Source organism: Triticum dicoccoides, chromosome 7B, assembly GCF_002162155.2.
Source record: "Triticum dicoccoides isolate Atlit2015 ecotype Zavitan chromosome 7B, WEW_v2.0, whole genome shotgun sequence".
Taxonomy (NCBI): Eukaryota; Viridiplantae; Streptophyta; class Magnoliopsida; order Poales; family Poaceae; genus Triticum; species Triticum dicoccoides.
Genome location: NC_041393.1, coordinates 672,254,344 through 672,273,777, shown reverse-complemented (window position 1 = coordinate 672,273,777; position 19,434 = coordinate 672,254,344). Strand labels below are relative to the sequence as shown.

The following is a 19,434-nucleotide window of genomic DNA, read 5'->3' as shown; positions in this document are numbered from 1 at the left end:
GACGAGCAACCCCCGCTCCACCGCCGAAGAGCCAGATTCGTTTGGGGGCAGGGGACACCACCCCACAGACAAGACCGCCAGTCGTGCCGGCGCCAAGTCATGCCAAGAACGCCGCAACGTTACCGGACCTGCCGGACATCCCTATGCCGGACATCCCTATGGCACAGGATCCGGACATCCCTATGGCACAGGATCTGGACGACGACGACAACGACGACGGTACATTTACCAAAGTCGATAAGTACTTTGCCGAACATGGGTATGCTGATGAGTTCTGCGGGCCTCTTTCTCAAGAACCCAACCAAGACGACCGCGATCTAGCTGGTACGGCGGAGAAATCCAATTGCAACAGGCGTCGTCTGGCGTTCAGTTCTCAGGAGACGCCTCCAGCTCCCGCCTTCACCGAGCCTCAGATAGCTGAGGTGCGAAATATTATCAGCCCCAACACGCTCAAGAAGGCGGTCTGTGAGCAGAACTCGGTCCCATTACAGGAGATCAAGAAGAAGGGACGGAAACGAAAGACTAACAAGGGCGCCGGTGCGAGCCAGCCGGCACCGAGTTCGATCCGTGCTCAGGATGGGCCACCTTCACCTAAGGATATTTCGAGGAGGGTGCATGTGGCGGGTAGGGCGATGCTACCGCCAAATATGCTCAATGCTGCAACCGGTGCTATGCGGAGTCTGCACGACAGTGTTCTTTCTTTGGAGAAGCAGCGTCTCAGAGAGAATGATGTGGCATACTCGGTTTTTGTGGCCAAGGTGCCAGAGGGCAAGGGCTTTATGGATGGTGACATTGGGGGTACGATCGTCCTGCGGTTTGATGACATCTTTGCTATGTTTAACCTTAATCCGCTGCACTACACCTTCGTTCGGCTGTTTTCGCTGAGTATGGAGATGCGGATCATTAGAGACAAGACCCCGGACATCGTGATAGGAGACCCCTTCTACATGTGTGCCAAGCACTTGAGCAGCACTGGGGACCACCAAGTTGCGAGTTCATACCTCGAAGGCGTCATTCTGGCAAACCCAGATAAGGATAACTTCCTTGTGGCTTACTTTCCCGAGTAAGTCATCCCTTAACCGCCCCGTAACATATGATTTCTTAGATTTCGGTCGTTCTTTTTTTTCTAACATTCTGTGTTCTGTGCAGTGACACACATTGCACACTCATCCTCTTAAGCCCGAAATATTCCATGGCCACGTATTTCGACCCGAACCGTAACTCCAAGATAGACTACACAAATGTCAAGAAAATTCTTGATGATGTTCTCCCCGGCTACGCCAAGTCTGGAGGCACCTTCACCAGGGCAGTTCGTAAGTACGGCAAGCACACCTTCTCACACAATACGAAGTTCTGCTGCGTCAAGCAGCCGCTTGGCAGTCAGAAGGATGCCTACTACGCCCTCCATCACATGCGGGCGATCGTAAGGGACCATCATCACCTTCTGCTACTAGATAATCTCAAAGATTGGGCCGCGAGCTTGTCGGCAATCCAGGACGCGGACCTCAAACAAGAATTCTTTCGCATCCAGTCGGAGTTTGCGGACATCATCCATCAAGATGTCCTTCATACCTCGGGGCAGTTCTTCCTCAGATATCAACCGTCCAACAGTGAGATAGATGGAACGCTACAAATGCAGGGTGACAACGACCGCGATTTCATGACCATCACGGCAGACGACGGCTTCATCCATGCTCCTGTCCGATGAGTCGAGTCGAAAGTAGTGATGTGTAGTTCTGAAACATTGATTGGCTCATGTTGAAATTAAACTTTAATGAATTCGTATGTCTCTTTGGTTTGGACAGTCATTCAACTTAGATGTAATCGATGCTATTTATTAGTAGGACCATGAATCGTGCAATTAATGTCTTGCTTTTCTCTTCCCATCCTTTTGTTGCATACTTACATATTGCTTATGTATTGTCTGTTGTTTGGCTTGTGCATAGAGATGCCGTCATATCTCGTGTACAAGGGTAAGGTTTCCGGAGTCTACGACGACTGGGAGGAGTGTCGGAGACAGGTTCACCGTTTCAGCGGTAACAATTACAAAGGGTACACCACTAGGGCGGAGGCCAAATCTAGATACGCCCGCTATCTAGCAGGAGAGAGGAGGGAGCGTTGGAGGAACCGGATGAAGACCAGTTTGATCGCGATGATGCTCATCGTGATGACCGCAGCTCTCTTCTATGTGATGGTAGTTTAGATGATCGATATCGACTTGTAATGTGAAGACAAACTCGATACTCGTGGTCTTGAGGCTTGTAATGTTTTATCTTTGTTCGGTCTTTTGAATTCGGAGACTAATATGATGAATTGTATTCGAAGACTAATCTTCTATTGTATTCGATGAATCTGCTGTTGTTGTGTGCTGCTGTCTATATTTTGTCCAAAATATATTTTGTAACCTGTGCAAAAATTAGAAAAGTAAAAAAAACAAATATTCATACTAATGGCGCATCACCTCAAGGTGCGCCATTAGTATGCCAAAGGATACCAATGGCGCATCACCACAGAGTGCGCCATTAGTATGACAAAGCACATGGTTACGTATGGCCCCCCGGGAGGCATACTAATGGCGCATGGTGTTACATACTAATGGCGCACTGCTTGGTGCGCCATTAGTATACCAGATACTAATAGCGCATCAGTGGTGCGCCATTAGTAAAAAATACTAGTGGTGTGATACTAATGGTGCACCGGTAGTGCGCCATTAGTAGGCAAAACCGGTGCGCCATTAGTAGGCCTTTTCCTAGTAGTGCAAGACGCACTCGACAAATCTATCATCAGTTGCTATTGTCTCTAAGTGATTTCTTTCTGTACTTTAAGTCTCAAGCTAGCTGTAGTGATCATTTTGATCAATCATTACATGTAATAATTATCCTCACTATATTCTTTTCTGTGGTATTATATGCAGGATGAAGATGTATGAAATGAAAAAATCTGGACGCTATGGCATTGGGTTCATTGACCCAAATACCATTAATGTGTACACATGGAATCTTCCAACTTATCGAGCAAGTTTAGAGGAAAGCATGCTAGAGTTCTTCAAGCGCCTCAATACCAATGAAGATGTACTACTTCCTTACAACTTCATGTGAGTCACGCTGTCTTGTACTACAAATTCTATTTTTGCTTACTAGCTAGCTAGATGTTAATAATTAAGTGTATAGGGTTTACGGTAGTTGATTAGTGTTATGCACATATGCCCGCTTAATTAAGACATGCAAACGTGTGCGCATGCAGTTTCCACTGAATCTTGTTAGACATTAAAGTTGAGGAAGGAAAAGTTGAAGTACTGAACTCACTACTTAAAGAAGAAAGTGACTACATCATCGTGAAGGGGATAGTCAACAGGTAATTTCAATCATTATTAACTATATCTCGGCCTATTTAGTTCGTCATTTCCTGATATGAACTATTTAATAACCCCTTTATTAATTTTCTTTGCCGGTGGGCAGGGGTTGGGCAAAGTTCATCAAGGTGACTCTAGGCAAATGGGCAAAAAAGCTGTTTTGGTATCGACCAAAGGTAAGTAATTAAGTAGTACTAGCTACCTAGCTAGCTATCATCTCTTTAATTCTTGTTTCAATACCATTAATTAATTATCATGCTTGATTAATTATTATCTGATTCAATTCCATTCTCGTAAAGGCCCTGAAGCAGGCGCAGGGAAATGATCTATGTGCATACTACGTTTGCGAGAACATTCGCATGATGGCGTCCGAAATGAGCAAATCTCAAAGACAGGACTGGGTACGTTTGTCAGAACACTATTCACACCATTATCGATATATCTAGTCACACAACTAATACACATGCATATTGATCTCCTTCTTAACAGTTCAGAGAGGTGCGGGAGCAGCTCCTACCAATGGACCGCATACTAGCACTTCAAGAGAAAATAGCGGGATTTTTGCTCGACCAACTCATAGATCACAAAGGAGAATACTATTACCCGCTACCGCCCCATGAACCACTTGTCATCGTGCTCCGAAGGCACCAAGGCAACATGTAGGAGAAATTGTATATATATATATATGCATGTCTATGTGTGAAAAATTAATGGTGTTGGTTGTGAGACATTCGATGATATATATTTATATATATATGCGGTTCTATGAGAAAATCTATTTATATATATGCATAACGTGTATAGTATGTAGCATCGTAAAATAACAGCAAACAAAAAAGAATTAAATGGTAAACACAAAATTAATGAAAAGTAAGAAATAAAACCAAAACCCCCAAACATTTAGTACCGGTTGGTGTTACCAACCGGTACTAATGGTCTACCAGCACCCGGGTCTGGCTCGTACCACGTGGTGGCACTTTAGTGCCGGTTCGTACCGAACCGGTAGTGAAGAGGGGGGGGGGGGGCTTTAGTCTCCACTCTTTAGTGCCGGTTTTGGAACCGGCAATAAAGGCCCTTACGAACCGGCACTAAAGCCCGGTTCTGCACTAGTGTCGACCTCATCGTGGCCTCCCGTGACCTCAGCCTGGCCGCCGGAATCCCTCCCTTCGCGGCCGACAAAGGGGCACAGCTCGCGCAGTGTGGCCGGCAACGGAGCATGACGCAGCCGGCGGGCGATGAGGCACTACCGGCGTGGCTGGCGCGACCGGCTGGGGGAAGGGGCGGCGCCGGCTAGGCTGGAGGAAGGAGTTCTTATCCCAGTTTTACAATTTATTTTTACAGTATCTATTCGGCCGTAACTAAATAGACTTTTAAAAACCTTTCAATGGGTCTGGTAGAGATGCTCTTATAACCGCAAGAAGGAAATATCCAGGTTAAAAAAAAGCTGGTCTGTAGTTCTGTACCGCACTGTTTTACAGGCCGCCCTTCGGGAGAGCTGGAAGAAACGGCGGGGCGCCGCCGCTGGAGATCGACGCGCATCCTTCTTCCTCGGCGTCGGCGGCTGCTGCGTCCTCGTCCTCATCGCCTACGTAATACCCCCAACCCTTACCTCGTCCTGTACTCCATCTCTCTGTCCCTCTCGTTCTGCTTCCTGTCCAGTTTCCGTTCCCCTGCGGATGTCGCATCAGATCCGCCTTACATCTCCAAGATTAATCACAACTCGATATATGGAACTAAATTGGGTAGATATAGTTAAGTCGTAGATGGATTCTGCTTATTCTCGAAGAAGAAAAACAATCCAGATTGAGACTTTCCCTGCTTTAGATGTCCAACATTGCAGATAATAACAGAGGGAGAATCATATGTGCTCTGCTTTCATTTTTCAGCCAGTAGCAAGACTTGCCAGATACACTATTAGTTTGAGAAATAGGCGATCGTGGTGTGTATTGTTCAGTAGACGCGAAGAATTATACTCTGCTTTCATTTTTCAGCCAGTAGCAAGACTTGCCAGATACACTATTAGTTTGAGAAATAGGCGATCGTGGTGTGTATTGTTCAGTAGACGCGAAGAATTATATGAAACTCTAACAGCCTGTCTATCTACCGCCCGTGTAGCATGCATCTATGTACTCCCTCTGTTCCAAAATAGATGACTCAACTTAGTACTAACTTAAGTTAGTACTAAGTTGAGTCATCTATTTTGGAACGGAAGGAGTAGTTGTTAATTTTATTCTGAGGAGCAACAACTTAAGGTGATAGGTGACTGTGTGTGTTTAGACTTAGTTTCTTTTGCAGGCTGGGAGGTTGCAATCCTGATGAGTAGGGGGTGCCTAGTTTCCTACATTGTTTCAGGGGCGCGGATCATTGGATCTGTCGATGTGGTGTAGGTCAGCAGCGTTATCTGTAATTTCGGTCTGGGTTTGTAGGACTTGGTGATTACTGATAATGGAAATCGGAGAGGAAACTCTCTTTTTCAACCAAAAGAAAACAACTTAAGGCGTTCAGTATCTTTGTTAATTTTAGTGTATGATGTAATTGTAGTGACGCGGTGATATTTGAACGATACACACAAATCATGTTTATTGAATCTTGGTAGCTCCAGTTCCTTTTTGTACAACTACTATACCTTGCTGCGCATGTCTAACCTTTCTCCTGAATTTTCCTTGTCGAACAGGGAGAGCGCTGTGCAAATCAGGGCGAAGAGAACATGCTATGCCTCTGCCTCATCTGGGCTACGTGGATGGGCCGAGCTCCCGGACGACTAGCTTCAACCCATCATCGCTCTCCTCAGCTCGTTCCGCGACCTCCTCGCCGTTGGTTCCACCTGTCGTCCCTGGCGTGATTTCTCAGCGCACACGTCCTCTTTGTAGCCTCTCCTCCTCCACCCGAGCACTGACATCCAACGGTATCCCTGGTATGACTATGACTACTGGACCCTTTTCCACGAATGCACGTGGAGATTGGCTGATCCTGCTGCTGCCTCATCCTATCCCAGTTTGCTTTCCTTGAGTGACCTCAGAAGCATGTTCTTTCTTCGCTGCTCCTACGGCCACCTCATCTTCTGTGACGATGATGGGTTCTACATTGTTAATGCGTTCAGCGGCGCTAAGGTTGTGCCTCCTTGCCTTAAGTCAGACAACTTCATTCGCACCAGCTATGTCACCTTGACTGCCCCTGTTGCATCCGCTGACTCGCATCTCCTCGTCGGCAGCGGAGGTTATCTGTTTCAGTGGCGCATCGGGAGCGACTCTTGGTTGGAACACTATCCGAAAGTTCCTTTTCTTAGGATTGAACAAATCATAGCCTTCAAGGGCAAAACATACACCCTAGGGTCTTTCGGGTCCTTCTGCATTGTACAATTTTCGCCCAGTCTCTTGATTCAGAAGTTTGAAGTTGTGTTCGAGGAAGATAGAACTGAAGATCGCTATTGGACAAATCAAAAAACATGGCTTGTGGTGTGGGACGTGCTTCTCTTAATCAAACTTGAGGCAGCAGGAAGGATAAGCCCGGAGGCATTCCACTTCAAGGCCTTCAAGCTCGAGTCGCTGGACGCCAGGAAGAAGAAGGCAAGGTGGGTGAAGGTGGACAGGTTGAATAACTGGGCCATCTTTGTCAGCGCCAACGGGCGATGCGAGGCGTTGTCGTTCATGAACCCGGAGAGATGGGGAGGGAGGAGCAACCACATATACTTCCCAAGTTATCAGTCTGAACAACCTTGGGCTGCAGCGCAACTATGGCAGAGAGCTAACAACCATTCGACAAGTTCGTGGCTCTTGAAAACTGGAAGCCAGTAACACAGATTGGTGCCAACCTGGGTCCTTCCCGCTGCATTTCGTCGCTCTGGTCAGCAATGATCTTACGGCCATTGCAGGTGCGGTTGGTGATTGTCCTCTGATACAGCTTTCGTGGGAGAGTTCTACCTTGCTTGCAGTTACATGATGAGTATTTTTACTGAATGTTCTTAACTTTTTTCTAAAGTTGCATTGCAAACAGAAGCTTTCGCTGTAGGGTTATTTGATTCTGCTTTTTTTGTGGGATTATAAGGGACCTTATGTTCTATTTCTCACCTACTACAAATTATGGAGTTTACTTGTACTTGGGCCACTTGATAACTTGGGTTATACTACACACCTAAGGTGATCTAGGTCTGACCCCAAAATGCAAGTTCCTAATACCTACTCGCTAGCATATGTGCAGTGCTCATTATTCATCAAGTTATAAGCTTGCTGCTGTTCTTCATCTTTTCATGTTGGATAAACTTGTGCTGTCTTTATTTAGTGCTTGGCAGAGCTTTTTCACTGCCATGGCAGCTGTTTTGCTGTGAATAAGTGTGCCATGGCAAAGGTTTGCATACTCACTGCACATGTGCATAATTAGCTGGTTAGGCGTCTTTCTCATCGTGTTTCGGTTGGCCAGGTCGTGGGATGGCACGATGGAGGTGGTCAGCTGGATAAGCTAGTAGGGCATAGTCCAGGCTCTGCACGGTCTTGTTCGTGGGATGGAATGAACGCTGAGGATCGCTGCAAGCATTTTGTTCGGGCCGTTAGAGGCCATTTCTTTTGTAACATAATAAAAGGAGAAAAAGAAATACAGAAAAGCTGCAAGGGTTGTGCGCAGCGCAAAAAACCTGCTTGTGCCATTGTGTTCATTGTGTGTGAGCTGAGAATTGTGTTGTCATTTCATACTAAGAAGCCTGATTAAGGTGTTTACTCTTACCTTTCATACGATTTTCTACAACCATTTCGATCCTAATCCACCGTCAGATATCTGCCATAGAACAACTGTTCCGGTATTATCATCTTAAGACGGATTTATTTGGCAGATTACCATGTCGCTGTTTAACAATGACAGAATAAACACCAGCAATATATATTCTGTTATTTCAGACCATTTTCCTTTTTTTCCTATGTGGCATTTCCCATCATTTGGATCCGTACAAGGCTTCAACATCTGCAAAAGACAATCCATCTTGGTTCGAATAAATGGAATCTTGCTATTATGTCATTTTTTTTTCTGTGTGTGATGAGTGATGACACCGTTGACACTTGCACTTCTAGTCAAGATGCCATGTGTATGTATCTCCGCATTTGTATTAGCTTCAGTAAACAGCTCTGCGTGCATTTCATTACCTCGGTTTGTAGAAGGAGATCGAGCTACTGATAGATGAACAAACAGAGCACATAACTAAATAAAAACCCAGGCACATCTCACCCGGTGCACAAAAAAAATGCTAAAGAGTGATATGAAGACCCAACAGGCACTAAATAGTTTCAGGATGTAAACCCCTGTCTTTTTTATGCAAAATGGGAGTATTATCAAGCTTTGGCGAAAAAAGAAACATCTAGAACAAGTTTTTGCCTCCAAGAACATACATTGGATAGCAAACAAAGATTATTGCACCACGTCAGAGAAGCGAAAAGAATAAGCGAGTGTTTGGTTCGCTACTTCAGCCTGCCACTCCAACCTGCGGCAAGCCGCAAGTGAGGCGAACTATTCATTCGCCACACATTACTTAGGCACGAAAGAGTGCAGCACAGTAGTTTGTTTTGCTATCACATACTACAGCGTGGCAGGAAGCAAACAGGACCTAAGGAACATAACAATGGAACACAAACAGCCCCCAAATGCAGCCAGTGACAACAAGACAACTACATGGTGCAACGACACTGTCTTATACCCAAGCTGCAAAAGATGTAGGATTGCTAGCAAGATGAGCATTTATCGTCACAAAACAGGCTCTGGCACCCAATTCTTATTTTGGTTGCCATCTTCTGCTTATGAAAATACTCGAGCATTTTCATCCAACTCGTAGGCATGGCCATCCCTTAATCTCATCCCCTCTTGGTTCACTAAGTGTCATGGCTGTTTTTGGCCAAGGAAGAATGCACACTTCTTCAAGCCTCCATCTATCCCCTCAAATACTTTGCAGTTTCAGTCGAAAAATCGATGAAGGCATCCCCGTTACAGCCAAGTAGGAGAAGCGTATCTTCTCAAGCTACCAAATTTCCCAAAAGCATCTACGTACCGGTCCATATAATTTCTGCAAGCAACTCTTAATACCTCACCATTAAAACTAGGGTGCCAAATGCACGGTGTACAACTTTTGATGTATCCTAGTAATGACCCGGCCTTTGAAGGCCACCATCTCTTGGATCAAATGTGCACTTACAAAATCGCAGCGCAACCAAGTAGGCCTCCCAACCTCTCTTGTAGTCCATGTGATGGCATGAGATTGTTGGAGCCGATGATGGTTGTTCTACATTGCCAATCAATGTTTTTAGAGTTAATAATATTTTTTTGAGGGTACTACGGCGGGCAAAAGCCAGCCTGAACACATTCATTAATTTTAAGGTTTAACAGAGTATATGTACATAGGGTGGGGGATTGGAGAAGGTAGAAACATCAAAAGAGAACACCAATGCTACATCTAGCCGGGACAACATGATTCCTCAGTCAATCAGAACTTGTTTGCGATCTTCATTTCCACATCTATGGGCCCAAAGAAAGAGGTCCTGCGCTGCCCGCCGAAGAAGAAACCCAAGGACTCAACTTCCTGCTTGAACAGAGGGTGTCGATCACTGATTCTCAATTTGCTAGGAAAATCATACATGCTCTGCTTTTATTTTTCTGTCAGCATCAACACTTGCCAGATACAGTATTAGTTTGAGAAATACTAGGCACAGACATCTATTTTCTATCTAGCGCATATATATAACTTCCCCATATAATTGACATCCAGTGCCTGCATCATTGTTGATCTTATTCTGATCTTCTCGGGAGCCACAACTCAATGCGATTAGTACCTTCGTTCAGTTCAGTGTATGATGGGAACGTAGTGTTTTTTAGTACCTTTGAAGGATTAGTACCTTTGATGAGCAATCATGTTTTTTAGAATCTTGGTAACTCATGTTCTTTTGTATACAGTCGTTATACCTTGTTTTGCATGCCTAACCTTTTTTCTTGAATTTGCTGTGTCGAACAGGGAGAGCGCCATCGCGCAAATAATGGCCAATAGGACATGTTCTGCTTCTGTCTCCTCACTCTTTGCTTCATCTCGGCTGCAAGGATGGGCAGAGCTCATGGAGATCTGCTCCGACCCGTTGTCGCTCTACTACGCTCGTTCTGCGACCTCCTTGCCTTCAGTACCACTTGTCGTCATTGGTGTTATCTCTTCTAAGCGCACAAGTCCTCTGTCCAGCCTCTGCTCCTCCACCCAATCTCCGTACTGACGGTGGATAGTCTCTCTCGCATAACTGTTGGACCTTATTCCACAAATGCACATGGAGATTGGCTGACCCTGCTGCCACCTCATCCTCTCGCAGTTTTCTTTCCTTGAGTAACCTCAGAAGCATGACCTTTCTGCACTACTCCCATGGTCAGCTCATCTTCTTAGACAACAATGGGTTCCATATTGTTAATCCATTCAGTGGCGCTAAGGTTGGTCCTCCTTCCCTCCGGTCAGTTCACTTCACTTGCATCATCTATGTCACCTTAACTGCCCCTGTTGCATCCACTGATTCGCATCTCCTTGTCGGTGCTGGAGCATATCTGTTCCTGTGGCGCATCGGGAGCGACTCTTGGACAAAACACAGTCCTAAAGTTGGTCGTTTTTCGATTGAACAAAATGTGACCTTCGAGGGCAAGACATATGCCCTAGGGTCTTTCGGGTGGTTCTACATCATTCACTTGTCACCCGGTCTCATTATTCATAAGTTTAAAGTTGTGTTTGAGGAAGATATAACTGAAGATCTCTATCCAGCAAATGAAAAGGCATGGCTAGTGGTGTGTGGTGATGTGCTTCTCTTGATCAAACTTGTGGAGGCGGGAAGAGGGATGCGCTCGGAGGCCTTCCAGTTCATGGCCTTCAAGCTTGAGTCATTGGACACCATGACCAAGAAGGCAAGGTAGGTGAAGGTGAAAAAGTTAGATAACTGCCATCTTTACCAGCGTTGATGAGCGGTGCGAGGCGTTGCCGTGCATGAACCCGGAGGGATGGGGAGGGAGGAACAACCACATATACTTCCCAAGTTATCAGTCTGAACAACCTTGGGCTGCAGTCCAACTATGGCAAATATGTTATTACCGTTCGACATGTTCGCAACTCTTCAACACTGGAAGACGGTACCTGAAATTGGAGTCAACCTGGGTCTTCCCCACGCGTTTCCTCGTTCCGGCCAGCGATGATCTTACGGTCGTGGGTGCGGTTGGTAATTAGCTTCTGATACAGCTTTGGTGGGAGGACTCTACCGTCTTGCCTTTGCAGGATGAGTAGTTCACTGAATGTTCTTGACGTGTTTCGAAACTTGCATTACAAACAGATGTTTAGATTAAGTTATCAGATCATGTACTCTCCTTTTTTCTCTGCGCCGATTACAAGGGACCCATATGTTTTATCTTTCATCTATTACAGGTTGTGGAGTTTTCTTGTACTTGGGCACTTGATACCATGGGCTAGGCATGTAACTTCCCTTTCATGTGTTGGTACTGCAATAGAGTAATTGCACTATGGTTGTTGATTATTCACGTGATGTGCTTGAGCATATGACAGTCTCATTGGGTGGAAATGTCAATATTGAGAACATAGCTTGGGCAGAGCTACAATTTTTTCACAGAACATTGTACGCCATTTTGGGCTAGAGAGTTGCAAGGTCACCAAGAATTGGAGTGAGGATGCAAGTCCATAGACATTAGGTTAATATAAACTGCAAGTTCAGCCAACAAACATATAAGCAGCATATGTACATTCATCATAAAGTTTATATTTCGCACCAACAAAAACTAGGCACACAGAGTGTTCGACAACCAAACAACTCTGTATTTGCAGGTAGCTTCAGCAAACAGCTCTACGTGCATTTGATTATCTCTGTTTAAAAAGAGATCAAGCTACAAATAGATGTATGGACCAAACAAAGAACATAACAAAAATAAAAGCCCAGGCACATCTGACATGGTGCACACAAAAAATGTTGAAGAGTGATATGAAGACCCAAGAAGTTAGTATTGTTTCAAGATGCAAACCCTTATCTCTTGTATGCAAGACGGGAGTAATTAACAAGGTTCAGCGAAAACAGCACCATGTAGCACAAGTTTTGCCTCCAGGAATGTACCCTGGGTGGCAAACAGAGATTATTACAAATCTTGATGTATTCTATCAAAGGAGCGGAAACTAGAAGGAACACATAGCGACAAAAAGTCCCCAAGTGCAGCCAATGACAACAAGACAACGCGCGCTGCAATGACACGATCTCATACCCAAGCTGCAAAGGATGTGGGATTGCGATCAAGATAAGCATTGATCGTCGCAAAACAAGGTTCTGGCTCCAACTCCTCATTTTGGTTGCCATCTATTGGGTATGAAAATACTAGAGCGTTTTCATCTAACTGATAGACAAGGCCACCCCTTAAACCCATTCTCTCTGGGTTCACTAAGAGTCGTTGTTGTCCAGTACGTTTCCTGCCGAAGAAGAACGCCCACTTCTTCAAGCCTCCCTCTTCCACGCGCACATACTTTGCAGGTTCAGTTGAGAAGTCAATGGAGAAGGCTTCCCCGTTATGACCAAGTAGGAGAAGTATGTCTTCACAAGCCACCAAATTTCCGGAAAGCACATATGGGTCCATATAATCTCTGCAATCAACTCTTAGTACCTCAACATGAAACTGAGGTGCCAAATGCACGGTGTATAGTTTTTGACGCATCCTCATAATGACCCGGCCTTTGAAGGATACCATCTCCTTGATCAAATGTGCATTTAGAAAATCGCAGTGCAACCAAGAGGGGCTCCCAACTCGCCAAGCGTACAGACAATGCGGGCTGCTGACAAATAGATATGAATCTGGTGACGCCTCTGGAGATATGAAGGTTCTATAGCATAGTTGACTCAATGGGAAAGGTGGAGCTGCAACCATAGTGCCAGTGAGCACGTCCATAATGACAAGGGATCTGTCGTAGCAGAAAATTGCATGACCATAAGAACATTTGATGACTGCCATTTTGTCCAAAATACTTGGAGGGGTCAACCGACACAACAGAGTACTTGGGTATACAGGATCAACGAGCTCCCATGTGTTTCCAATGTTAGAGCCAGCTGAGCTTGTCTGGTTGGCACAGTTCCGAAAAATAACAGGTGGGAAGAGCTCGCCTAAGGTAGATTGGATTAACATGAATGCGGCATACCAGCTAGGGCAGGTGGCGATGAATGCAAGAAGGTCACGAGTTGAACCCAGCAGGACAATGATGGAGTGCAATAATCCATGTGGTAGGTCCGCCCAACCTTCGGGTCCAAACATGACACAGTGCACGGAGATGGGGGTGTTGGAGCTCCGGTTGATGTTTTGCATGATATCAGCTTCAAATTCTGCATTAAGGATCATGAAAGGACAACAATTTTAGCAATGGACTTGAGTTAACTATTATAATATAAATTGCTATCACTATTTTAATTCACTTGGTACTACTACATCTATGATAATTATACAAACACAACAAAAATGTTTGTAGAAACTATAAACATAATACACGGTAGAGTAAAGACTACAGTATTGCCATCGAAATGTGCATCTGCCCCAAGAAAATTCGATCATGATAAAATTCATCAACATTTGAAAAGAAAAGGCAAGTTCTGTATTTTTTTCCACCGAATGTTAATTATATGTGTTGCGCAACAGGTTTGGCTCTTGTCTCCACCTCGATTCCAGGCCCGTAGATACGCGATAAATTTCATCAACATTTGAAATCAAAAAGTGCAAGCAATATTGAAATTCTAAGATTGTTCTACACTGATAGTGGTAAACCCAGTGGCGGAGCTTGCAAGAAAAAGTTGGGCGGGCCAGAAAAAAAAAGAGCATAATTTAAAAAAAATTGAACCAAGAAAAAGTTGGTCCTAACCACATTTTTTCTTTTAGTACTCTATCCATGACGTAAAAAGACCAAATCAATTGTACCACATTACATTTTTTATAAGCTAAAAATAATCAAGGTATTAATTTTAAAAATAAAGTATTTCGGGAGATATACATTGCAGTAGGCTAGCACGAAGGTGGCGGTTGCATAGATGTCTCTGACCGTCGCTGATGCATGCATTTGTGTTGTAGTAACCGTGAAGGGGACAACTGAATTAGTGAGCGTTGATTGCTGCAGCAAGGTGTTGATCAAGGCGAGAAGATTACTTTTTCCTGAACGTAAAGGGGAGAAGATTACGGCGGGCAGTGGATGCTCCCTGCTCTGCAGCGCTGCTTCGTACTTAAGACGGGGAGAGTCTGGAGCAATGCGCTGCTCATGAATCCCCCGCGGGGCCGCACATCTTGCAGTCCGCGTGAATCCTGTCAGAACTAATCTTGTTATTAATGCTTGGTTTAGATTATTTCTTGGTTTTTCTTTAGTCACGCATGTAGTTTGTTAGCTAGCCATGTGCATGTGCATGCTGGCCGGGTCATTTGGATCAGAGCCTTGTCGATCCAAGGCGGTGGTGGCGGCGCGGCGGACTCCATGTGACGTGGAGGTCGGCGGCGCAAGGTAGACGCTGTTGCCGGCGCGATGCTGCTAGCGGTGGTTTGCGTGTCTTCATCATCGTCGAGCTGCCCCACGAGCGATGGAGAGAGGTGTGCTGCCCGGTAAGTTGCGTCACCGGCGGCAAGGAGGTGATGGCCATGGAGCGGAGGCCATTGCCATGAGGAGTTCAACATCCATGTCCGAGTCGGCGACAAGGTGCGTCATCATCGGCAACATGGAGGCGAGTCACCGGCGAGTTGCGGCACCGGCGGCAAGGAGGTGATGGCCATGGAGCGGAGGCCATTGCCACAACGAGTTCCATGTCCGAGTCGTCGACAAGGTGCGTCATCGTCGACAACATGAAAGCGGGTCACCGGCGAGTTGCGTCACCGGTGACGAACGAGTCATCGGCGGCACCGTGGCAAACATGCGGCAACGAGCGTGCCACGGCGGCGCGCTTGTGGTGAAGGTGTAGGCGGTGCGGTTCTCATCGAAGCTAGAGGCGACGACGACAATCGGCGTGACAAGATGGCATTGGTGGCCATCTACGTGTTGCACCGACGACATCGACAACCACGGGCTTCAAGAGAGAAATAAGTTAACAAGATTAGGAAGGTGAATGTCAGAACTAATCTTGTTATTAATGCTTGGTTTAGATTATTTCTTGGTTTTTCTTTAGTCACGCATGTAGTTTGTTAGCTAGCCATGTGCATGTGCATGCTGGCCGGGTCATTTGGATCATGGGTGAGTTGGTTAGTGGCCGAGTGTACCGGCCAAGTTAGTGCGTGAGTACATGGGTTAGTGGTTAGTGTGCCCGGGTATGGCGGCTAGCTTGGCAAGTCAGCCAACCTCTCTTGTGTATATAAGTGTTGCACTGAGTTAATGAGAAAGTTTGAGGCCGTGAGGGCTGAGGCAACAATGTAGTGTTTGTGGCTGCCAAGTAAGAGTGCCTCTGGGCAAAGCTTGTGTGCTCTTCTTGGTATATGCGTGTGTGTGTGTGTGCACGTTGAGTCTTCCCCTGGTGTGTGTGTTTTTGTGTGAAACCACAAGAGAGATGAGAGAGTTGTGTGAGGCAGCTCGAGGTAGAAGAAGAAGCGGCGCTGCGAGAAGAGGCGGCGCCATCAAATCCACAGTGAGGTTCTTTTGTTCTTTCCGTGAAACCACACCGCTGCTGCTGCTGCTATAAACGCATTCGGTGATTCTGAATATCTATTTCATTGTGGACTTGTTTCAATCGTGAGAGCACCAGGGAAGGAAAATAATTCGTGGGCGGAAAACAGATAGATGAGGAGATTGATAGCAGCATAACCTTAGGAAGAATTAGTAAAGGTAATTGCTTAGAATCAGAATTTAATTACTGGAAGATAGAGAGGATATGAGTACTAGAGGGACGAAGAAGAATTTCTACGGAGGCGAACAAGCAAAACGGAAAGCAGTTTCACTTTATACAGACAGGTAAACAGTCGTTCCATTGTAGGAGGTGTCTACATTGCCGTTTGTAGATTACATGGACAAGTATTACAGACAGATATTGTCTAAACCATTGCACATGCCCTAACTGAAGTACAATTGAGCTGGGTTGGGAAAATGCACATAGCTTACTAAAAAAATGTCAAAAACCTTGGCGGCCATAGCCCGGTTTAGCCCCTACAAAGCTCCGCCCCTGGGTAAACCCTTGAACTATTTCATATTTTTCATATAGTATAAACACAACAAGATCGCACATCCACCAACAACACATACACTCAGATCCTTAAGTTATCCATTGCAGAGTCAGGTTAACAAGAACAAAAGTGCGATGAGTGCGTCAGAGGAGGTCGCCCCCGATGGGGTGATGGCGGGCCAAGGAAGATGATCTGGGCAGCCTTGCGCGGTGGAGAACTCCGTCGACCGTGGATCGTGGCATCGGTCAGCGAATATATATACTCGGCCAACCCACGAGACCATGTCCTACACGGAAATTGACTTAACCTAGATCACATCGTATACTACATATTTGGACTCAAGATTGATTCAAACGCGTGAACTCCTACTAGTACATGTACATGACTTTGGTTAGTCCCCAAAGAACTAAAGCCACGTGACATGCAAGCGCCAACTACATCATGTTCCAAACAAAACAATCAAAATCATGCTAACACTAACGTCGGCCCCTGCACCACCAATGGCTGTCATGGGTTCCCAACTCCAGCAGGAGGTGGGGAAGGTCTCGTCCACGATACCGGCAATCACTCCAAAGCTGCTTGTATGTACAAATTAAATCAGAGCAAGGGGGTAGAACTCGACATCAACTTGGTTCCTTCCCTTGCCGGGACTGAACCCAGAGGGCGGAGGTGATTCAAGGCCAGGCCTCGTCCAAGAGTCCGTCAGCCAGCAAGGAAAATGAAGTGGGTGAAGTCAACCTCAACAAGGCTCCTCCCCTACTCCATGGAGCCGGTAACACGAAAGCCAAGCATCACAAAGATAAGAATAGCCTCAAGGGTAAGCCAAGGAAGTAAGTTGATCAATCCCTGGCGAACACCGGGGCGGTGTTGCTTAAATGCATGGGACGTGACAGTGAGTTTGTGGCGACACCTAGTTACAAGAGTCCTGGTCTGAACAAGAAGGCATGAGGTGAGGGTAATGGAGGTGGCATGAGAAACATAGGTGTGTTAGGCGGTAAGGAAGCTATCGGCCCATGGGTTGCCGATGAATGACATGTGATAAGGAAGGCACCTGTCAGGAGAAATGAGTCGCCTGATCTAGAACTATTGCGGCCTTGGGCAATCCCGGATAGTTGAAGAGCTAGTTTGCCTCGTGCGCGCATATACCACTTGATGATCCTTTCACTTTCTGAAACTCAGCAATGTGAAAAGAGTTTCAATAAGCTTAGGTGGATGCTAGGCCGCCAGAATTGTATTGTGCATGATGGTAAGGGCAAGGGTGCCTCGCGTTGTTCTGAGATGAATGAACTAAAATAAAAAGACTACCATATGACCTGAGGTACACCGATGTCTTAATTCATGATGATTCCCATGGCCCGAAGTGTCGGGCTACATGGTGAACCTAAGGAGTAATGAAGATGTCACATCTGGAGTTTACTCAAAGAGTAAAGCCAGATGCTCATGAACACTTGTTGATGATTGGTAATTTTTATGACACGATGTGGCAGCATGAGCACTTCTTAGTAGCTTGGATATCCGAGAGAAAAATACCAATTTCAGAGAAGCCTTGTTCTAGTGTGATCTTCATAATTGGGGCTATAAGGGGCCATCCTGGACATAAGGTAATAAACAGTATGGCAAAAGAAATGTGACCGTCGGGTTGAAAGTGCAGTTGCATCGTCGGGTTGGTGTCATTTATTCAGAGTGAACAGTGGTACACACATATGCTCCAACCACTTTCCTTATGCATGGCTGCAATACGGAGACAGACAAGGTGCATAGCAACGTGAAATCCTTCTGGTATGAGTAGATATTGGAAAGAGTATCGTCGCTAGAGGGAACTAGTGAAGTCCCTGGACGATGACTGCACTAAGCTGGGAGTGCTGCAACATGATGTTTAGTCCTGGACATGAAAGATTTTGGGTCCATGATAAGGAGTACTCACTAGCTGAGAAGGAATATCATAGTCACATACTGAATGCACCATCTTATTGGTTGTGGATGGTCGGGAAAGCATCTTAAGAAAGCCGATCTTGGAAGGGAGGTTAATGCCTATCAAAATTGTTGGGGCAGCCTCGGTGTCTCTAAACTAATGTTTGTTGATGACAACCTTTTGTTCTTCAAGGCCGTAGGAAGAGAGGTGAGGGTAGCGAAGGACACTCCAACTCTATTTCAAAGGTGTGCATGATAGCTTCTTAGCCCAGCTAAATGCTCTTTATTATTTAGTGAACACTGCCCACCCCATGTCGAGTAAGAGATAAAGGTCACCCTTGGTATTGTGACTTCCACTTTCGAGAGTAAATATTTGGGTTTACCAACCCCATAAGGTAGGATGTTTGCCTCGAATTTCATTCGATCATGGAAAGGTTCACAAAAATGTGCAAGGGCTGGATTGAAAAGTATATCGCCCATGCAGCTAAAGAGGTCTTTATCAAGTAAGTGGTTCAAGCGCTTCCCACTTACTTCATTGGATTGTTCAAATGTCCTTGGGCTTTTGTGATAAGTATGAAAAATTTATCTGGGACTTTAGGTGGGGTGATGAGTAAGGACATCACAAGTCCATTGGCTCTCCTGGTACCAACTAGTAAAACGAAAGAGAGGAGGTGTTCTAGGATTCCGGGATATGCATATGTTTAACCAAGCTCTCTTGGCAAGGCAAGGGTGGAGACTAATTCACAAGCCGGATAGTTTATGTTCCAAAGTCTTGAAATCAGAATATTATCCTCGTGTGGATATTCTGGACATGGTCATTTCCTCGTATGCATCGCCGGCTTGGAGTTAAGATACTCAAGGAAGGCATCATCTCGCGTATAGTGAATGGACGAAAAATTCAAATTCAGAGAGACAACTGGATTTTGAGACAGTATGGCCTCAGGTTGCCAAATTTGCTAGAAACTCAAGGTTGAGGTGGGTAAACCAATTGATTGTCTCGATAAAAAATGAATGGAATA

At 45.6% G+C, this 19,434-nt stretch overlaps 1 protein-coding gene and 1 pseudogene across 2 annotated transcripts; both read left to right on the top strand.

The window, feature by feature from the left end:
- The first annotated feature begins 4,806 nt into the window (after positions 1-4,806).
- LOC119340166 lies at positions 4,807-8,011 on the top strand. 2 transcript variants are annotated; one of them, XR_005164421.1, is made up of 4 exons: positions 4,807-4,941; positions 6,027-6,462; positions 6,564-7,223; positions 7,769-8,011. XR_005164421.1 is itself a non-coding variant. In XM_037612068.1 (2 exons), exon 2 carries the CDS (start codon positions 6,376-6,378, stop codon positions 7,144-7,146), a length of 771 nt encoding a protein of 256 aa, XP_037467965.1. In that variant the 5' UTR covers positions 4,807-4,941; positions 6,027-6,375; the 3' UTR covers positions 7,147-7,756. The 2 variants fall into 2 exon arrangements, 1 of the variants encoding a protein (XP_037467965.1); XM_037612068.1 differs by lacking the exon at positions 7,769-8,011 and having other exon boundaries at positions 6,027-7,756.
- Positions 8,012-10,142: 2,131 nt separating this feature from the next.
- On the top strand, positions 10,143-11,567 carry LOC119339361 (annotated as a pseudogene).
- Positions 11,568-19,434: the final 7,867 nt, after the last annotated feature.

Excerpts from the sequence above, each read along its gene's own strand:
- LOC119340166 (XM_037612068.1), top strand. The coding sequence starts at position 6,376 with ATGTTCTTTCTTCGCTGCTCCTACGGCCACCTCATCTTCTGTGACGAT.